The sequence below is a fragment of the Aedes albopictus genome, chromosome 1 (assembly GCF_035046485.1).
Source record: "Aedes albopictus strain Foshan chromosome 1, AalbF5, whole genome shotgun sequence".
NCBI lineage: Eukaryota > Metazoa > Arthropoda > Insecta > Diptera > Culicidae > Aedes > Aedes albopictus.
This window is the reverse complement of record NC_085136.1, coordinates 311,217,915-311,235,491: the sequence shown is the minus strand read 5'-3', so window position 1 is coordinate 311,235,491 and position 17,577 is coordinate 311,217,915. Positions and strand designations below refer to the sequence as shown.

The 17,577-nt window shown below is 47.6% G+C and overlaps 2 protein-coding genes across 5 annotated transcripts in view; one reads left to right on the top strand and one right to left on the bottom strand.

Annotated features, from left to right (window-relative positions):
• LOC109402379 (uncharacterized) overlaps positions 1 to 17,577 on the bottom strand; it is a 489,342-nt gene that overhangs the window by 150,220 nt on the left and 321,545 nt on the right. The window lies entirely within an intron of this gene.
• The window catches only part of LOC109402397 (probable multidrug resistance-associated protein lethal(2)03659), a 110,749-nt gene that overhangs the window by 86,077 nt on the left and 7,095 nt on the right, over positions 1 to 17,577 (top strand). Inside the window, exons 8-11 of the mRNA XM_029856758.2 lie at positions 5,511 to 6,022; positions 12,540 to 12,924; positions 13,250 to 13,400; positions 14,756 to 14,986. Coding sequence (XP_029712618.2) covers positions 5,511 to 6,022; positions 12,540 to 12,924; positions 13,250 to 13,400; positions 14,756 to 14,986 — 1,279 coding nt within the window. The remainder of the gene's footprint in view (positions 1 to 5,510; positions 6,023 to 12,539; positions 12,925 to 13,249; positions 13,401 to 14,755; positions 14,987 to 17,577) is intronic.

The window sequence follows — 17,577 nt, the reverse complement described above, 5'->3', positions numbered from 1 at the left end:
ATTTATCAAAATTTCGGGTCTTGCTCTAAACTCTTTAACAAATTCGATGAGTTTTAAATATTTTTCAAAGTAAATGCTTTATTATTTTTATCCCCCCCCCCCCCCCCTCGACCAGTCAAAGAATGGTGGGACAAAACGTGAAATAAATATTTGTAACGGCCAGGCAAAATAATTAGTTTTTGTCATGTATTTAAACCACCTTTCCCACTATTGCCCACGAGGGTTTCCACCCCCAAGTGATAGTAAAAAGTCTAATCTTTCAACTACCGACTGAGCCATCTGCGCCATTTTGCGCTGGAAATAGTTACTTAAGGTGAAAGTACACCTTAAAATATGATAAATTTAGCTATAACTTCTTTGTTTTAAGATATAATGACTTGACATCTTCAAAAGAAATGTGTAATTCGACGTCCTGAACAAGTTTGTAGAAGGTCACAAAACTGTAGGATTTTATCTGTTGAAGCTACACTGAAAAAACTTGTTTTAGGGGTACTTCGCCCAAAACGCTCCATATCTCGAAAACAGTAAGAGATGGAACTTTTACATGTTCTACGATTTTTGTTCTCTTATTATGGGCTACAACTTTGCCGAAGACGTCAAACCTCTAAAAAATATTTCAAAAAAATATTTTTTTTTATCTCACTTCTAGGGGGGATTAATCATTTATTACATTTTATCAAAAGACGCATTTTAACATGCAGAAAAACTTTGTAGAACACGCCAAACCTCTAGAACCAACCTAAAAAAAGTTATTTAATTTTGATCGTAAAATCATTGATTTCGAACACTGTGCGCCGGTAAGCTCATCAGTTTCGACCTGGAAAATGCGTTTGATCGGGTCCGCCACTCGTTTCTTTTCGACACCATGCGTTCGCTCGGCTTTAATCGGGAACTCATCGCTCTTCTCTCAAACATTGCCAACCGATCCACCTCCAGGCTGCTGGTTAACGGACGTCTCTCGCGCCCGTTCGAAATCCAACGCTCGGTCCGGCAAGGCGACCCGCTCTTCATGCACCTATTCGTGCTGTACCTCCACCCCTGGTGTGTCGGCTCGAACAAGCATGCGGTGACGACTTGCTGGTCGCGTATGCCGACGACATCAGTGTTATCGTCACATCAGCTGGTCAAATCGAATCAATGAATGAGATATTCGCTCGTTTTCAAACGGTTGCCGGAGCACGTTTGAATCTACGGAAAACGGTGGCAATAAATGTTGGGATTTGTGAAGGTAATCCGATCAACACCCAGTGGCTACAGACAGTCAATGTAGTGAAAATTTTGGGTATAACCTTCACGAACTCGATTCGGCTAATGACAAAGATTAACTGGGACGCGATGGTTGGCAAGTTCGCGCAACAAATGTGGCTGCAATCTTTGCGTATGCTAACTCTGCATCAAAAAGTGATAATGCTGAACACGTTTGGCACCTCCAAATTATGGTATTTGTCGTCTGTCTTGCCGCCTCTTGCAGTACATACGGCAAAGATCACTTCAACGATGGGCACATTCCTGTGGAGAGGGATAGTCGCTCGCGTCCCGATTGTGCAGCTTGCTCGCAGTAAGGACCAAGGAGGCCTCAATCTGCATTTGCCAGCTTTTAAGGCGAAATCGCTCGCCATCAACCGACATTACAAAGAGATCGATTCCATTCCCTATTACAAATCCCTTCTTCTCCACGCTCATCCCCGCCCAGCAATCTCTATAGACAATCCTGATATCAAAACAATCCTATCAAATTACTCCCAACTTCCCCACCTAATCCAAGAAAACCCCTCCGCCGATCTTATCCACCGGCATTTCATTCAACAGACGGAAGTGCCTAAAGTGGAACGAGATAATCCGACGATTGACTGGCGGCGTGTGTGGCGCAACATTCATGCAAAGCAGCTATCTTCAGCCGAGAGATCCAAATTATATCTGTTGGTGAACGAGAAGTGGGAACACCGAAAACTTCTCTTCGTGATGCAGAGAGCAGACAACGAAAATTGTACCTACTGCGACGGTCGAACAACTGAAACGCTCCGGCATAAATATTGCGACTGTGCTCGTGTCGGCCCGGCATGGACGGTCCTACAGCAGAGGATAGCAGCCGCTATGAATGGATGGAGAAGATTGACGTTCGAAGACCTGCTGAGGCCAACCTTGGTGGGAGTAAATAGATGTAGACGAAGTGAAATTTTGAAAATAGTTGTAAAATACATCTGCTTTAGAATAGATGTGAACGAACTTCTATTTCATCTGAACTTAGAATAACAAATTAACTTAGAATAACAAATTGTAAATAATACTGTAAACCGCTAAACTGACAAATACAATCAAATTTTACAAAAAAAAAAAGTCTTGATAAAATACCTCAACGAGTTATTAGTTTGGTGTTGAGGACTGATTGAGGTATTATTCGATTATGGAAAAATCCTTATTTATATGGAAAAATCGCCGATTATTATTTAGGTATTGCCATACCTGATATCATTCTTCACGTGTTAGGCACAGAATACACACTAGTTATTATTTTAGGTATTTTACCTCTTATGCAGGGCTTCCTAATACCTCATTCAGGTTGTAGGTATTGGGTTTTCCATACCTGAGTTTGATATTCTTCAGCTATTTTCTCCTGCTCGGGAGTATCTCCTGGAACTTCTCTCAGAAGATTCCTTCCGATGTTGGTCATGAGATGTCTTTCAGACTTTTTCTTAATTTACCTTGGATTTTCTCCTAAGATTTTTTTTTCCAGAGTGCCTTCTGGGATTTCCACAGGAGTTATTGCTGATATTTCTCATTGAATTCTTCTCTTGCATTCTTTCAGAGCCAGGCTGTTTCTTGTAGTTGTACCGGATTTCTTGCAGTGATCCACCTGAGAGTATTTACAGATATTCTGTGCATTATTCTCAAAATTCTTCCCAGAAATTGTCCCGAGATTCTGGATACTCCTTTAGGGATTTCTCTCAAAGTAATTGCAGGAATTCTTCTACGTTTTACGTTTTTCTCAGAATTTCTCCTGAGATAACTTACGAAATACCTTATAGGAAATTCATGGAGAAATATTCGAGGGAATTCAAATAAAATCTTGCGAGAAACTCCGCAAAGTGTTATTGAAAAAATCTCGACAGGAACTTTAGGAAAAACCTGAGAAAAAAATGAGACATCTCGAAAAAAGTTCTAGGCGATAGTAATCCCGAGAAGAAATATGAGAGACATCCAAGGAGGAATTCTGAAAACCTCATGGAATCCTGAAAGCAGCTGCGGATGAAGTTCCGCGAGGAAAACAAGAGCAATATCGGAAAACTATCATAAAATCCAATAGTTTATGGATAGCTGTCCTGGAAAACCACTAAAACAGACATGGACACTGGCTTCAGCCGGCGGCTGTACCGATTGAACGAAACTTAACACGGAGTGGCTACGGATAAGAAGCTATTCTCGTGAAAAATTTCATCGCTCGGAGCGGGAATCGAACCCTCATCCACCCGGACTCTAACCGCATGGCTACGAGGTTCAACCAATGACATTCTTGAAGAAACTTTGAATAGTTTTGGATGAATCTTCAGGAGGAATCCAGCGAGAATCTCTAGAAGTATATCAGAAAACCTTTGCAAGAAATATCGGGACGTACTCAAACAGATATCTCGTGTGAAAGAATCCTGCGGAAAGCCAGGAAGAAATTTTGGAAGAAATTCCAGGAATTATGCTCAGAAATCTTGAAAGAATTTTTGAAGAGTAGGGGAACTTACGTATTTTCGGCAGTTTTATTCTCTTCGTCATGGTTTTTTTTTAAACCTATTGAACTTAGAGTTGACATCAAATCCTTCCCAACCAAGCTGAATATGATCAAGTTTCAAGCAATTTGTCCGGCATAAATCCCTCATGACGAAAAGAACAAACCTGCCGATGATACCCTAAGTCACCCTTCATATTTTTTAGAAAATTTGGGTTATTTTTTGAATTATTGAACTTTCAAAATTTCATCTGGAAAAACCTGAAAAACTCAGGGAATTTTATTTTGAGTTATGAGTAGACACCCTGTAATACCGGTATCTGATTTAGATGAAAGAAGTGGACGAAAACGGTCGTTTCGAAGTGAATTTAGGTAATAAACAATTACCTCTGGTGCCGGGAATGGGGTCAAAACCCTACTTTTAAAATTAATCAACCATGATTCTATGTAGAGCGAAACACGAAATTAAAGGTTAGAAGTTTGTTGAACACCGAACACGCAAATTGTGTATTTTTCTTTCTCCATTCTGTGTCCGAATGATCCGGTATTTTTCACTACCACAGAGAAAGATTTCTTCGTTGCACTGTGAGAGCGTATTATATTGTGAAGAATTTGACCGACTTTTCGAATAAATGGTTACGGTCAACTCATATTTTTTGACCATTCTATGTACCATAGTGTCACGTAGAAGGTGTGCCGGGAATTGAATTCAGGTTGTACCCGAAATAGAAGTGGACTAGACGGAAACAGAATTCGAAGGATAATTATTCAATCTTATTTTAGAAAACTAGAAAAGTACTAGAATTCCCATAATATTCTAGTTCTTTTATATTTTTCATATATTATGGAAGCTCATTTAAGAATTAGTAATCGATACTGAATTGGTAATGAGGCGTTAAGCGAGATGCAGTAATAAATTCGATCATTATTGGTCGGTGCTTAGATAGACGGAAATTAGATAAAAATTCTGCCTCCTTTCGAAAATCCCCCTTTTGCCTTTCTTGTACACTAAGTGTACTGGAAAGGCTATATGTTCACTCCAAAAATGACTTATTGACAGAAGGCCCGGGGGTTGAATCACATACACTATTCAACTCAGTTCAACGAATTGAGGAGATGTTTGTGTATGTGTATGTTTGTGTGGATGTGTGTCTACAAAACACTCACACAACATTTTATCAGTAAACTTTAACCGATTTCAACGACCGAAGGTTCATTCAACGGGAAATCTGGTCCCATTGTTTCCTATTGGAAATGGTTCGAATTGGTTCAGCCGTTCTGGAGTTATTATTTGTGTTCCGGGCCGGCACCCTAGGAAGGGGCGAGATATAAGAATGCAGCAAAACCATGCATGCGACAAATCAAACCACGACTTTTATGATAATCTGAAGAACATTCAGCGAGATATTGAGCTCAGACTATGTTTGAGACTACTGATACTGTTCCGAAACCGGTTATAGGTGTCGCGCCGAAAGTAGTTAAGATATGACGAAGTCATTTTCAAGAGCACAAATTTGAAGAACCAAATGACGGTTTGCGCTTAAAAGTTGACCGATTGGTTAACCTCTGATGGCGACTTGATTTTACAGTTACTACAGGATTATTGTAAATACAGGATTTGAAAGCAATTGATTTTATTAGGTTGATCGATTAATCGTATTTGTCCTCCATAACGTAATCTGTTTCCCGAGTAAAGCAAAGGAGCAATCCCCATCCACGAAAACCATTATCAACGCTCCAGTTCACCAATTCCCTCTTTTTTAACTGCTTTCTTCCCTTACTCTCACCCCCACAGTCGCCCATCACCCCGGTTGGTTCGGTCGTCAGCGCCGCAGCTGCCATGGCCAGATACCGCAGAAATTCGACCACCAGCCCGATCGTGATGCCACCAGCTCACCGCATGGCCCACTCGCACCAATCCCTGTACCAGCCGTCACCCTTCTCCTCCTGCAGTATGGTCTTCGATGGATTCGACGACGGGTTCGACGATGGATATGGTGGCGGCCCAACGACGACCGGATATAGCCGGAGAAAAAGGCGTCAAACTTCACCGGTGGGATCCGGAATGTCGCAAGCTGGTACCGGGGGGTCAAGTGGTGGGACCGGGACGACCGTTCCAGGTGCCAATGGAGGGAAAGGCGGGCCGGTTAATAGGGGAGAAGCGCAAATTGCCGGCACGATTGGATTTTCCGTGTACAAGAGCTACTTCAAAGCGGTGGAAAGTGGGCTGCTGCTGGTGACGGTTGCGGTGTTGTTCCTGCTGGCGCAGAGCACCATGAGCGGTATCGATTACTTCATCTCGCAGTGGTAAGTGTACCTATGTGGGAAATTCGAGGGTGATTGGAATGTCGATTGTAGATAACCTGGTTGGTCGTTGGAGGAATTAATGGCTTATTTGATAGCTCACATAATGTTCACACAATACTCTATATGTAAATATGTCATATACTCTCGATGTTCATAAGGATTTGAAACTGAATTCAACCGACGGACGTCCCACTTCAAATCTCCATGAAGTATAGGCCTTAAGATTTTGAACTGAGAAGATTACTTTAAATTAATTTGGTCTGGCTTGCAGCTTAAGCTGGCCTACGCCAGGGCCCCTATAGCTCCAACTATAAAGGCGTGGGTATTCAATATGACCATGATTAGGGTGACAGGTTCGTTGAGCTGACTCACTCACTAACTCATTCAATCTTGGAGCTGTTCACACTCACCTACTCACCAATGAATTAGATAACTCTCCAATTTACTCATTCACCTGGTATCTAAACTGGAACCTCCATACGTGGAATCCATTAAAGTGATATCAAATTAAGTTAAATCTAATCTCCATTAAGGTATTCGTATTAACCTAAATGGAATTTGATTGTGTTCGATACAGTTAGAGTACTTTCCCAAGCAACACACATGTGGCATGGTTAAGTTTGGTTTACGGATCAAAAAGCAACGTGTGGAGTTATGAGGAGTTTAGAGGAGACAGATGCGAGGAGGGCGGGGGAGGTGTTGAAACTATTTAAGTAGGTAACACTTTCTTGAGTATACATCATCGGATGTACATGAGCGACCTGTGTGTTTGAATAGAATTTATGGTTTCAGGTCATCGGAACCACAAGCCCAATCCAGACATAACGTCTCCCGAACTCCCGTGAAGCGACCTAAAAACCCCTCTGCAACCTCTTCGAAACTTGCTGAAATGATCTGAAACCCCGTGGAATTCTTGTGAAGGTCACCTGAGAGCTCTGAACCCCTCTGAAACCTCCTGAAACTTCCGGAAATATCAAGAAACGCCCTAAAACGCATTGTAATGTCTAAAAAAAGCCTTTGAAACCACCCGTAAAGCTCACCTGAGAGCCAGTGACCTTGAGACCTCTTTGAAACCTCCCGAAATGCCCTGACACGCATTGACGCCTTGAAACACCTTGTAACGCCTTAGCAGAGGGCCTGCAAAGCACTCTAGAACCCCACTAAAACCTCCTGAAACTCCCTGAAATGCATTGAAATGCCTCTAAAATACCCGTGATGCTCTGAGAGCCCGTTAGGCTTCTTAAAACCCTTATAAAACATCCTGAATGACCGCGAAACATTTTTAAACTGCTTGAAACGCATTGTAACGCCTATGAAACGCCTCTGAAACCTATTCTCAGAGCCTGTAAAGCCCACTAATCCCCCTCTACAACCTCCTGATACGCAATGAAACGTCTCTGAAAGCCCTTTTAAACCCTAGTGAATATATTAAAGAGCTAATAGATCCCTCTCGAAACTCCCTGGAACTCGTTAAGTGCAGAGCCAGAGCAGAGCCAGAGCAGAGCCAGAGCAGAGCCAGAGCAGAGCCAGAGCAGAGCCAGAGCAGAGCCAGAGCAGAGCCAGAGCAGAGCCAGAGCAGAGCCGGAGCAGAGCCAGAGCAGAGCCAGAGCAGAGCCAGAGCAGAGCCAGAGCAGAGCCGGAGCAGAGCCAGAGCAGAGCCAGAGCAGAGCCAGAGCCAGAGCCAGAGCCAGAGCCAGAGCCAGAGCCAGAGCCAGAGCCAGAGCCAGAGCCAGAGCCAGAGCCAGAGCCAGAGCCAGAGCCAGAGCCACAGCCAGAGCCAGAGCCAGAGCCAGAGCCAGAGCCAGAGCCAGAGCCAGAGCCAGAGCCAGAGCCAGAGCCAGAGCCAGAGCCAGAGCCAGAGCCAGAGCCAGAGCCAGAGCCAGAGCCAGAGCCAGAGCCAGAGCCAGAGCCAGAGCCAGAGCCAGAGCCAGAGCCAGAGCCAGAGCCAGAGCCAGAGCCAGAGCCAGAGCCAGAGCCAGAGCCAGAGCCAGAGCCAGAGCCAGAGCCAGAGCCAGAGCCAGAGCCAGAGCCAGAGCCAGAGCCAGAGCCAGAGCCAGAGCCAGAGCCAGAGCCAGAGCCAGAGCCAGAGCCAGAGCCAGAGCCAGAGCCAGAGCCAGAGCCAGAGCCAGAGCCAGAGCCAGAGCCAGAGCCAGAGCCAGAGCCAGAGCCAGAGCCAGAGCCAGAGCCAGAGCCAGAGCCAGAGCCAGAGCCAGAGCCAGAGCCAGAGCCAGAGCCAGAGCCAGAGCCAGAGCCAGAGCCAGAGCCAGAGCCAGAGCCAGAGCCAGAGCCAGAGCCAGAGCCAGAGCCAGAGCCAGAGCCAGAGCCAGAGCCAGAGCCAGAGCCAGAGCCAGAGCCAGAGCCAGAGCCAGAGCCAGAGCCAGAGCCAGAGCCAGAGCCAGAGCCAGAGCCAGAGCCAGAGCCAGAGCCAGAGCCAGAGCCAGAGCCAGAGCCAGAGCCAGAGCCAGAGCCAGAGCCAGAGCCAGAGCCAGAGCCAGAGCCAGAGCCAGAGCCAGAGCCAGAGCCAGAGCCAGAGCCAGAGCCAGAGCCAGAGCCAGAGCCAGAGCCAGAGCCAGAGCCAGAGCCAGAGCCAGAGCCAGAGCCAGAGCTAGAGCCAGAGCCAGAGCTAGAGCCAGAGCCAGAGCAGAGCCAGAGCAGAGCCAGAGCAAAGCCAGAGCAGAGCCAGAGCAGAGCCAGAGCAGAGTCAGAGCAGAGTCAGAGCAGAGCCAGAGCAGAGCCAGAGCAGAGCCAGAGCAGAGCAGAGCCAGAGCCAGAGCCAGAACCAAACTGAACAGAACAGAACAAAGCAGAAGCGGATAAGAACATAACAGAGCAGAAGCAGAGCAGAGCCAGAGCAGAGCCAGAGCAAAGCCAGAGCAGAGCCAGAGCAGAGAGAGAGCAGAGTCAGAGCAGAGTCAGAGCAGAAGCAGAGCAGAAGCAGAGCAGAAGCAGAGCAGAAGCAGAGCAGAAGCAGAGCAGAAGCAGAGCAGAAGCAGAGCAGAAGCAGAGCAGAAGCAGAGCAGAAGCAGAGCAGAAGCAGAGCAGAAGCAGAGCAGAAGCAGAGCAGAAGCAGAGCAGAAGCAGAGCAGAAGCAGAGCAGAAGCAGAGCAGAAGCAGAGCAGAAGCAGAGCAGAAGCATAGCAGAAGCAGAGCAGAAGCAGAGCAGAAGCAGAGCAGAAGCAGAGCAAAAGCAGAGCAAGAGCAGAAGCAGAGCAGAAGCAGAGCAGAAGCAGAGCAGAAGCAGAGCAGAAGCAGAGCAGAAGCAGAGCAGAAGCAGAGCAGAAGCAGAGCAGAAGCAGAGCAGAAGCAGAGCAGAAGCAGAGCAGAAGTAGAGCAGAAGCAGAGCAGAAGCAGAGCAGAAGCAGAGCAGAAGCAGAGCAGAAGCAGAGCAGAAGCAGAGCAGAAGCAGAGCAGAAGCAGAGCAGAAGCAGAGCAGAAGCAGAGCAGAAGCAGAGCAGAAGCAGAGCAGAAGCAGAGCAGAAGCAGAGCAGAAGCAGAGCAGAAGCAGAGCAGAAGCAGAGCAGAAGCAGAGCAGAAGCAGAGCAGAAGCAGAGCAGAAGCAGAGCAGAAGCAGAGCAGAAGCAGAGCAGAAGCAGAGCAGAAGCAGAGCAGAAGCAGAGCAGAAGCAGAGCAGAAGCAGAGCAGAAGCAGAGCAGAAGCAGAGCAGAAGCAGAGCAGAAGCAGAGCAGAAGCAGAGCAGAAGCAGAGCAGAAGCAGAGCAGAAGCAGAGCAGAAGCAGAGCAGAAGCAGAATAGAAGCAGAACAGAAGCAGAGCAGAAGCAGAACCAGAGCCAGAGCCAGAGCCAGAGCCAGAGCCAGAGCCAGAGCCAGAGCCAGAGCCAGAGCCAGAGCCAGAGCCAGAGCCAGAGCCAGAGCCAGAGCCAGAGCCAGAGCCAGAGCCAGAGCCAGAGCCAGAGCCAGAGCCAGAGCCAGAGCCAGAGCCAGAGCCAGAGCCAGAGCCAGAGCCAGAGCCAGAGCCAGAGCCAGAGCCAGAGCCAGAGCCAGAGCCAGAGCCAGAGCCAGAGCCAGAGCCAGAGCCAGAGCCAGAGCCAGAGCCAGAGCCAGAGCCAGAGCCAGAGCCAGAGCCAGAGCCAGAGCCAGAGCCAGAGCCAGAGCCAGAGCCAGAGCCAGAGCCAGAGCCAGAGCCAGAGCCAGAGCCAGAGCCAGAGCCAGAGCCAGAGCCAGAGCCGGAGCCAGAGCTAGAGCCAGAGCCAGAGCCAGAGCCAGAGCCAGAGCCAGAGCCAGAGCCAGAGCCAGAGCCAGAGCCAGAGCCAGAGCCAGAGCCAGAGCCAGAGCCAGAGCCAGAGCCAGAGCCAGAGCCAGAGCCAGAGCCAGAGCCAGAGCCAGAGCCAGAGCCAGAGCCAGAGCCAGAGCCAGAGCCAGAGCCAGAGCCAGAGCCAGAGCCAGAGCCAGAGCCAGAGCCAGAGCAGAGCCAGAGCAGAGCCAGCGCAGAGCCAGAGCAGAGTCAGAGCAGAGTCAGAGCAGAGTCAGAGCAGAGCCAGAGCAGAGCCAGAGCCAGAGCCAGAGCCAGAGCCAGAGCAGAGCCAGAGCAGAGCCAGAGCAGAGCCAGAGCAGAGTCAGAGCAGAGCCAGAGCAGAGCCAGAGCAGAGCCAGGGCAGAGCCAGAGCCAGAGCCAGAGCCAGAGCCAGAGCCAGAGCCAGAGCCAGAGCCAGAGCCAGAGCCAGAGCCAGAGCCAGAGCCAGAGCCAGAGCCAGAGCCAGAGCCAGAGCCAGAGCCAGAGCCAGAGCCAGAGCCAGAGCCAGAGCCAGAGCCAGAGCCAGAGCCAGAGCCAGAGCCAGAGCCAGAGCCAGAGCCAGAGCCAGAGCCAGAGCCAGAGCCAGAGCCAGAGCCAGAGCCAGAGCCAGAGCCAGAGCCAGAGCCAGAGCCAGAGCCAGAGCCAGAGCCAGAGCCAGAGCCAGAGCCAGAGCCAGAGCCAGAGCCAGAGCTAGAGCCAGAGCCAGAGCCAGAGCCAGAGCCAGAGCCAGAGCCAGAGCAGAGCCAGAGCAAAGCCAGAGCAGAGCCAGAGCAGAGCCAGAGCAGAGTCAGAGCAGAGTCAGAGCAGAGTCAGAGCAGAGCCAGAGCAGAGCCAGAGCAGAGCCAGAGCCAGAGCCAGAACCAAACTGAACAGAACAGAACAAAGCAGAAGCGGATAAGAACATAACAGAGCAGAAGCAGAGCAGAAGCAGAGCAGAAGCAGAGCAGAAGCAGAGCAGAAGCAGAGCAGAAGCAGAGCAGAAGCAGAGCAGAAGCAGAGCAGAAGCAGAGCAGAAGCAGAGCAGAAGCAGAGCAGAAGCAGAGCAGAAGCAGAGCAGAAGCAGAGCAGAAGCAGAGCAGAAGCAGAACAGAAGCAGAGCAGAAGCAGAGCAGAAGCAGAGCAGAAGCAGAGCAGAAGCAGAGCAGAAGCAGAGCAGAAGCAGAGCAGAAGCAGAGCAGAAGCAGAGCAGAAGCAGAGCAGAAGCAGAGCAGAAGCAGAGCAGAAGCAGAGCAGAAGCAGAGCAGAAGCAGAGCAGAAGCAGAGCAGAAGCAGAGCAGAAGCAGAGCAGAAGCAGAGCAGAAGCAGAGCAGAAGCAGAGCAGAAGCAGAGCAGAAGCAGAGCAGAAGCAGAGCAGAAGCAGAGCAGAAGCAGAGCAGAAGCAGAGCAGAAGCAGAGCAGAAGCAGAGCAGAAGCAGAGCAGAAGCAGAGCAGAAGCAGAGCAGAAGCAGAGCAGAAGCAGAGCAGAAGCAGAGCAGAAGCAGAGCAGAAGCAGAGCAGAAGCAGAGCAGAAGCAGAGCAGAAGCAGAGCAGAAGCAGAGCAGAAGCAGAGCAGAAGCAGAGCAGAAGCAGAGCAGAAGCAGAGCAGAAGCAGAGCAGAAGCAGAGCAGAAGCAGAGCAGAAGCAGAGCAGAAGCAGAGCAGAAGCAGAGCAGAAGCAGAGCAGAAGCAGAGCAGAAGCAGAGCAGAAGCAGAGCAGAAGCAGAGCAGAAGCAGAGCAGAAGCAGAGCAGAAGCAGAGCAGAAGCAGAGCAGAAGCAGAGCAGAAGCAGAGCAAAAGCAGAGCAAAAGCAGAGCAGAAGCAGAGCAGAAGCAGAGCAGAAGCAGAGCAGAAGCAGAGCAGAAGCAGAGTAGAAGCAGAGCAGAAGCAGAGCAGAAGCAGAGCAGAAGCAGAACAGAAGCAGAGCAGAAGCAGAGCAGAAGCAGAGCAGAAGCAGAACAGAAGCAGAGCAGAAGCAGAGCAGAAGCAGAGCAGAAGCAGAGCAGAAGCAGAGCAGAAGCAGAGCAGAAGCAGAGCAGAAGCAGAGCAAAAGCAGAGCAGAAGCAGAACAGAAGCAGAGACATACTTTTAGACATTATAACATTTTTGTTTCTGTTGTTGCGACACATTTTTCATGAAAAAGAGAATCGAATGTACATCCATCTTGAAGCCATACAATTCGTGCACACTAGCTTCCGACACAAATCGATTTCCAATTGCCTTCTACTATATTCTGTTGTACCATTGCTAATCCCAACACAATTTTCCATCCTTTCATCCCCATGAACAGGGTCAACCAGGAGGAATTCCTCAGCCAAAACGCCTCCACCGCAGCCCCCGTCGCCACCTCCAACGGCACCGAACAGACGGCGACGCCGGTCCGGTCCAAGCTGGAGGGAACCATCTTTGCCGCCCTGACCCGCGAGCAGTATCTGCTAATCTACTCCGGTGCGATGGGAGTGATGCTGTGCCTGTCGCTCAACCGGTCGTTCTCGTTTTTCTACCTCTGCCTGAGGGCTTCGATCCGGCTGCACGACCAGCTGTTCCGGGGCATCACCCGGGCCACCATGTTCTTCTTCAATACTAATCCGTCGGGAAGGATTCTTAATCGGTTTTCCAGAGATATTGGGTGTATAGATATCTTCCTGCCGTCGGCCATGATGGATTGCATACTGGTAAGGAATAGGGAGGGCACGTTCTGAGTAGGGTAGGTGCAACGGTTTTGGGTACAAAGTGCTTAATTTTAAATTATCGGAAAATGATTTCTCGCGTGTGCATCGTTTTTCGCGAAAGAGTGATGAAACAACAACGTAGCATGGACCGAGCTCACACAATTATGTGCATTGATAAAAGCTCGTTCCATGCAACTTTGTTATTTTCCCAATTTAAATTAAAAAATGCTTTAAATTGTTCAATTTGGGATTGAAACGTTAATAGGTCACCTACCCTAACCAAACAATTCCAGTTCCATGCTCTCATCACTTATCATCCTGATTCTAGTTCTTCGTGGAATTCACCGCCATCATCAGTTTGGTGGCCATCGTCAATTACTGGTTGCTGCTACCCACGGCCATCATGGGAGTGCTGTTCTACGGTCTGCGCCACATCTATACCAACACGGCACGCAGTATCAAACGGGTGGAAGCACTGAGTAAGTGTCCGAGTCCAAGTCCAAGTCCGAGGGAAATCTGATCCTCCGCATGCTCGAGGCAATTATCTTTAATCACCACAAAGCCCAAAGTCCATCCTCGTTTGGTGAACTAGATATATGTAGATAAGACACGCACCCGTCGTCGTCTTTGTCGTCGTCATTGGATCGTACCAATTTTCGGACGGGTGGATTCCGATTACAAAGAAATAACAAAATTACAGCAAACTGTGATAAAATTCAACACGGTTGTAAAAAAACATTTGTTATAAACCCGACTAGATGAAAAAAAAAAACAAAATTATTACAGGTTGTGTTATTTTGTTACAATAATTTTTGTAACAATGGTTGTTATAAAACATGTACCGTTAGTAGTTAAAATAACAAAAATTCTAACAAAACTCGTTCCAATTAAAACAAAACTTGTTATATGTTGAGATATAATCTTAACAAGATTATATCAAATTTTGTTAGATTAAACTTGTGAAATCATAACAAAATTATAACAAATGCTGTTATATATTTCAGAACAAATTTGTTACATGTTTTGTTATAAATCACTTGACTCGAGTGACCAAAATAACAGAAATTGTCAAGCCTTTTCACAACAATACAGAACAAATTTTGAAATTTTCAAAATTTAACAAATTTTGAAATCATTTTATTACAAAAAAACATAACAAAGATTGTTATAAACGTGTTACGAAATTATGTTACAGCCAAGTATATTATAATGCATAATATAACAAAGGTTGTTATAGATCTGTTTGAATAAATGAAACAAGTTTTATTATAATTTTGTTACTTAAAATATAACAATTGAGGGGGTTAGAAGCAAAGGGGTGTAAGTGACAAAAAACCACTTTCGATGAAATGAGGTTCAAAGTTTTTCACCATTTTTTCATCCCATACAAAATGTATGGAGATTCAAAATCGACCCAATTTTCTTCGATTTATTGTAATTTCTAATCATCGTAAAAATAATCTTAAAAAAGTTCCTGAAAGCTTAAAATCTGAAGAATTTTTTGATATGCTCAGCTCAAAATCGACAAAATGATCACTTACTCCCCTTTGATTCTAGGCCCCTTAAATGTTATTATAATTTTGTTACGGATATTCACATAGAAGAATGCTTACAACAGAATTGTATCAACTTTTGTTATTTCTAACATCAGTTGTCATAATTTTGTTATGATCTTGTTTTGTGCTTCTAGTCGGGAAGAATAGCATCCAAAATTGAAAAAAGCTAGGGTCTTTTGTATTTTGTTATTTCCTTCTGATCGGGTTACAATATCACATCGCACGTTTAGCTGACCTTCCTTCCTTTCGTATCTGTATTTCATGTTTCCCTATTACAGCCCGCAGTCCCATCTTCTCGCACGCCAACGCGTCCTTCCAGGGGCTGACGACGATTCGGGCCTTCGGGGCGGAGAAAATCCTAGCGTACGAGTTCGATAAGCATCAGGATCTTAACACCTCGGCGTGGTATCTGTTTCTGGCGACGACGCGGGCCTTCGCCCTCTGGCTGGAGCTAGTTTGCGTGCTGTACATCGCTGTGGTCACGTTCAGCTTTTTGGTGATGGAGAACAGTAAGTATGATTTTGGCTTAGGGGAGGAGATAGGGTGATACGGAAGGGTTGCTCAGGGTGATTCATTTAACCAATAATTGTAACTTCCAGAGAATCTCCTCAGGATTCTGTGAAGAATCCTCTCCGGATTCTGAGGAGAATTCTCTCCGGATTCTGAGGAAAAAACTTTCAAGATTTTGAGGAGAACCCTTTCAGGATTTTGAGGAGAATCCTTTTAGGATTCTGTGGAGAATCCTTTCAGGATTCTGTGGAGAATCCTTTCAGGATTCTGTGGAGAATCCTTTCAGGATTCTGTGGAGAATCCTTTCAGGATTCTGTGGAGAATCCTTTCAGGATTCTGTGGGGAATCCTTTCAGGATTCTGTGGGGAATCCTTTCAGGATTCAGTGGAGAATCCTCTCAGGGTTCTGTGGAGAATCCTCTCAGGATTCTGTGGAGAATCCTCACAGGATTCTGTGGAGAATTCTTTCAGGATTCTGTGGAGAATCCTCACAGGATTCTGTGGAGAATCCTGCCAGGATTCTGTGGAGAATCCTGCCAGGATTCTGTGGGGAATTCTGCCAGGATTCTGTGGAGAATCCTGCCAGGATTCTGTGGAGAATCCTGCCAGGATTCTGTGGAGAATCCTGCCAGGATTCTGTGGGGAATCCTTCCAGGATTCTGTGGAGAATCCTGCCAAGATTCTGTGGGGAATCCTGTCAGGATTCTGTGGAGAATCCTGCCAGGATTCTGTGGAGAATCCTGCCAGGATTCTGTGGAGAATCCTGCCAGGATTCTGTGGAGAATCCTTTCAGGAATCTGTGGAGAATCCTCTCAGGATTCTGTGGAGAATCCTCTCAGGATTCTGTGGAGAATCCTCACAGGATTCTGTGGAGAATCCTCACAGGATTCTGTGGAGAATCCTCTCGGGATTCTGTGGAGAATCCTCTCGGGAATATGTGGAGAATCCTCTCGGGAATATGTGGAGAATCCTCTCGAGATTCTGTGAAGAATCCTCTCGGGATTCTGTGAAGAATCCTCTCGGGAATCTGTGGAGAATCCTCTCGGGATTCTTTGGAGAATCCTCTCGGGATTCTGTGGAGAATCCTCTCGAGATTCTGTGGAGAATCCTCCCCGGATTCTATGGAGAATCCTCTCCGGATTCTGTGGAGAATCCTCTCCGGATTCTATGAAGAATCCTCTCCGGATTCTGTGGAGAATCCTCTCCGGATTCTGTGGAGAATCCTCTCCGGATTCTGTGGAGAATCCTCTCCGGATTCTGTGGAGAATCTTCTCCGGATGCTGTGGAGAATCCTCTCCGGATTCTGTGGAGAATCCTCTCCGGATTCTGTGGAGAATCCTCTCCGGATTCTGTGGAGAATCCTCTCCGGATTCTGTGGAGAATCCTCTCCGGATTCTGTGGAGAATCCTCTCCGGATTCTGTGGAGAATCCTCTCCGGATTCTGTGGAGAATCCTCTCCGGATTCTGTGGAGAATCCTCTCCGGATTCTGTGGAGAATCCTCTCCGGATTATGTGGAGAATCCTCTCCGGATTCTGTGGAGAATCCTCTCCGGATTCTGTGGAGAATCCTCTCCGGATTCTGTGGAGAATCCTCTCCGGATTCTGTGGAGAATCCTCTCCGGATTCTGTGGAGAATCCTCTCCGGGTTCTGTAGAGAATCCTTTCAGGATACTGTGGAGAATCCTCTCCGGATTATGTGGAGAATCCTCTCCGGATTCTGTGGAGAATCCTCTCCGGATTCTGTGGAGAATCCTCTCCGGATTCTGTGGAGAATCCTCTCCGGATTCTGTGGAGAATCCTCTCCGGATTCTGTGGAGAATCCTCTCCGGGTTCTGTAGAGAATCCTTTCAGGATACTGTGGAGAATCCTCTCCGGATTCTGTGGAGAATCCTCTCCGGATTCTGTGGAGAATCCTCTCCGGATTCTGTGGAGAATCCTCTCCGGATTCTGTGGAGAATCCTCTCCGGATTCTGTGGAGAATCCTCTCCGGAATCTGTGGAGAATCCTGTCCGGATTCTGTGGAGAATCCTGTCCGGATTCTGTGGAGAATCCTGTCCGGATTCTGTGGAGAATCCTGTCCGGATTCTGTGGAGAATCCTGTCCGGATTCTGTGGAGAATCCTGTCCGGATTCTGTGGAGAATCCTGTCCGGATTCTGTGGAGAATCCTGTCCGGATTCTGTGGAGAATCCTGTCCGGATTCTGTGGAGAATCCTGTCCGGATTCTGTGGAGAATCCTGTCCGGATTCTGTGGAGAATCCTGTCCGGATTCTGTGGAGAATCCTGTCCGGATTCTGTGGAGAATCCTGTCCGGATTCTGTGGAGAATCCTGTCCGGATTCTGTGGAGAATCCTGTCCGGATTCTGTGGAGAATCCTCTCCGGATTCTGTGGAGAATCCTGTCCGGATTATGTGGAGAATCCTCTCCGGATTCTGTGGAGAATCCTTTCCGGATTCTGTGGAGAATCCTTTCCGGATTCTGTGGAGAATGCTTTCCGGATTCTGTGGAGAATCCTCTCAGGATTCTGTGGAGAATCCTCTCAGGATTCTGTGGAGAATCCTCTCAGGATTCTGTGGAGAATCCTCTCAGGATT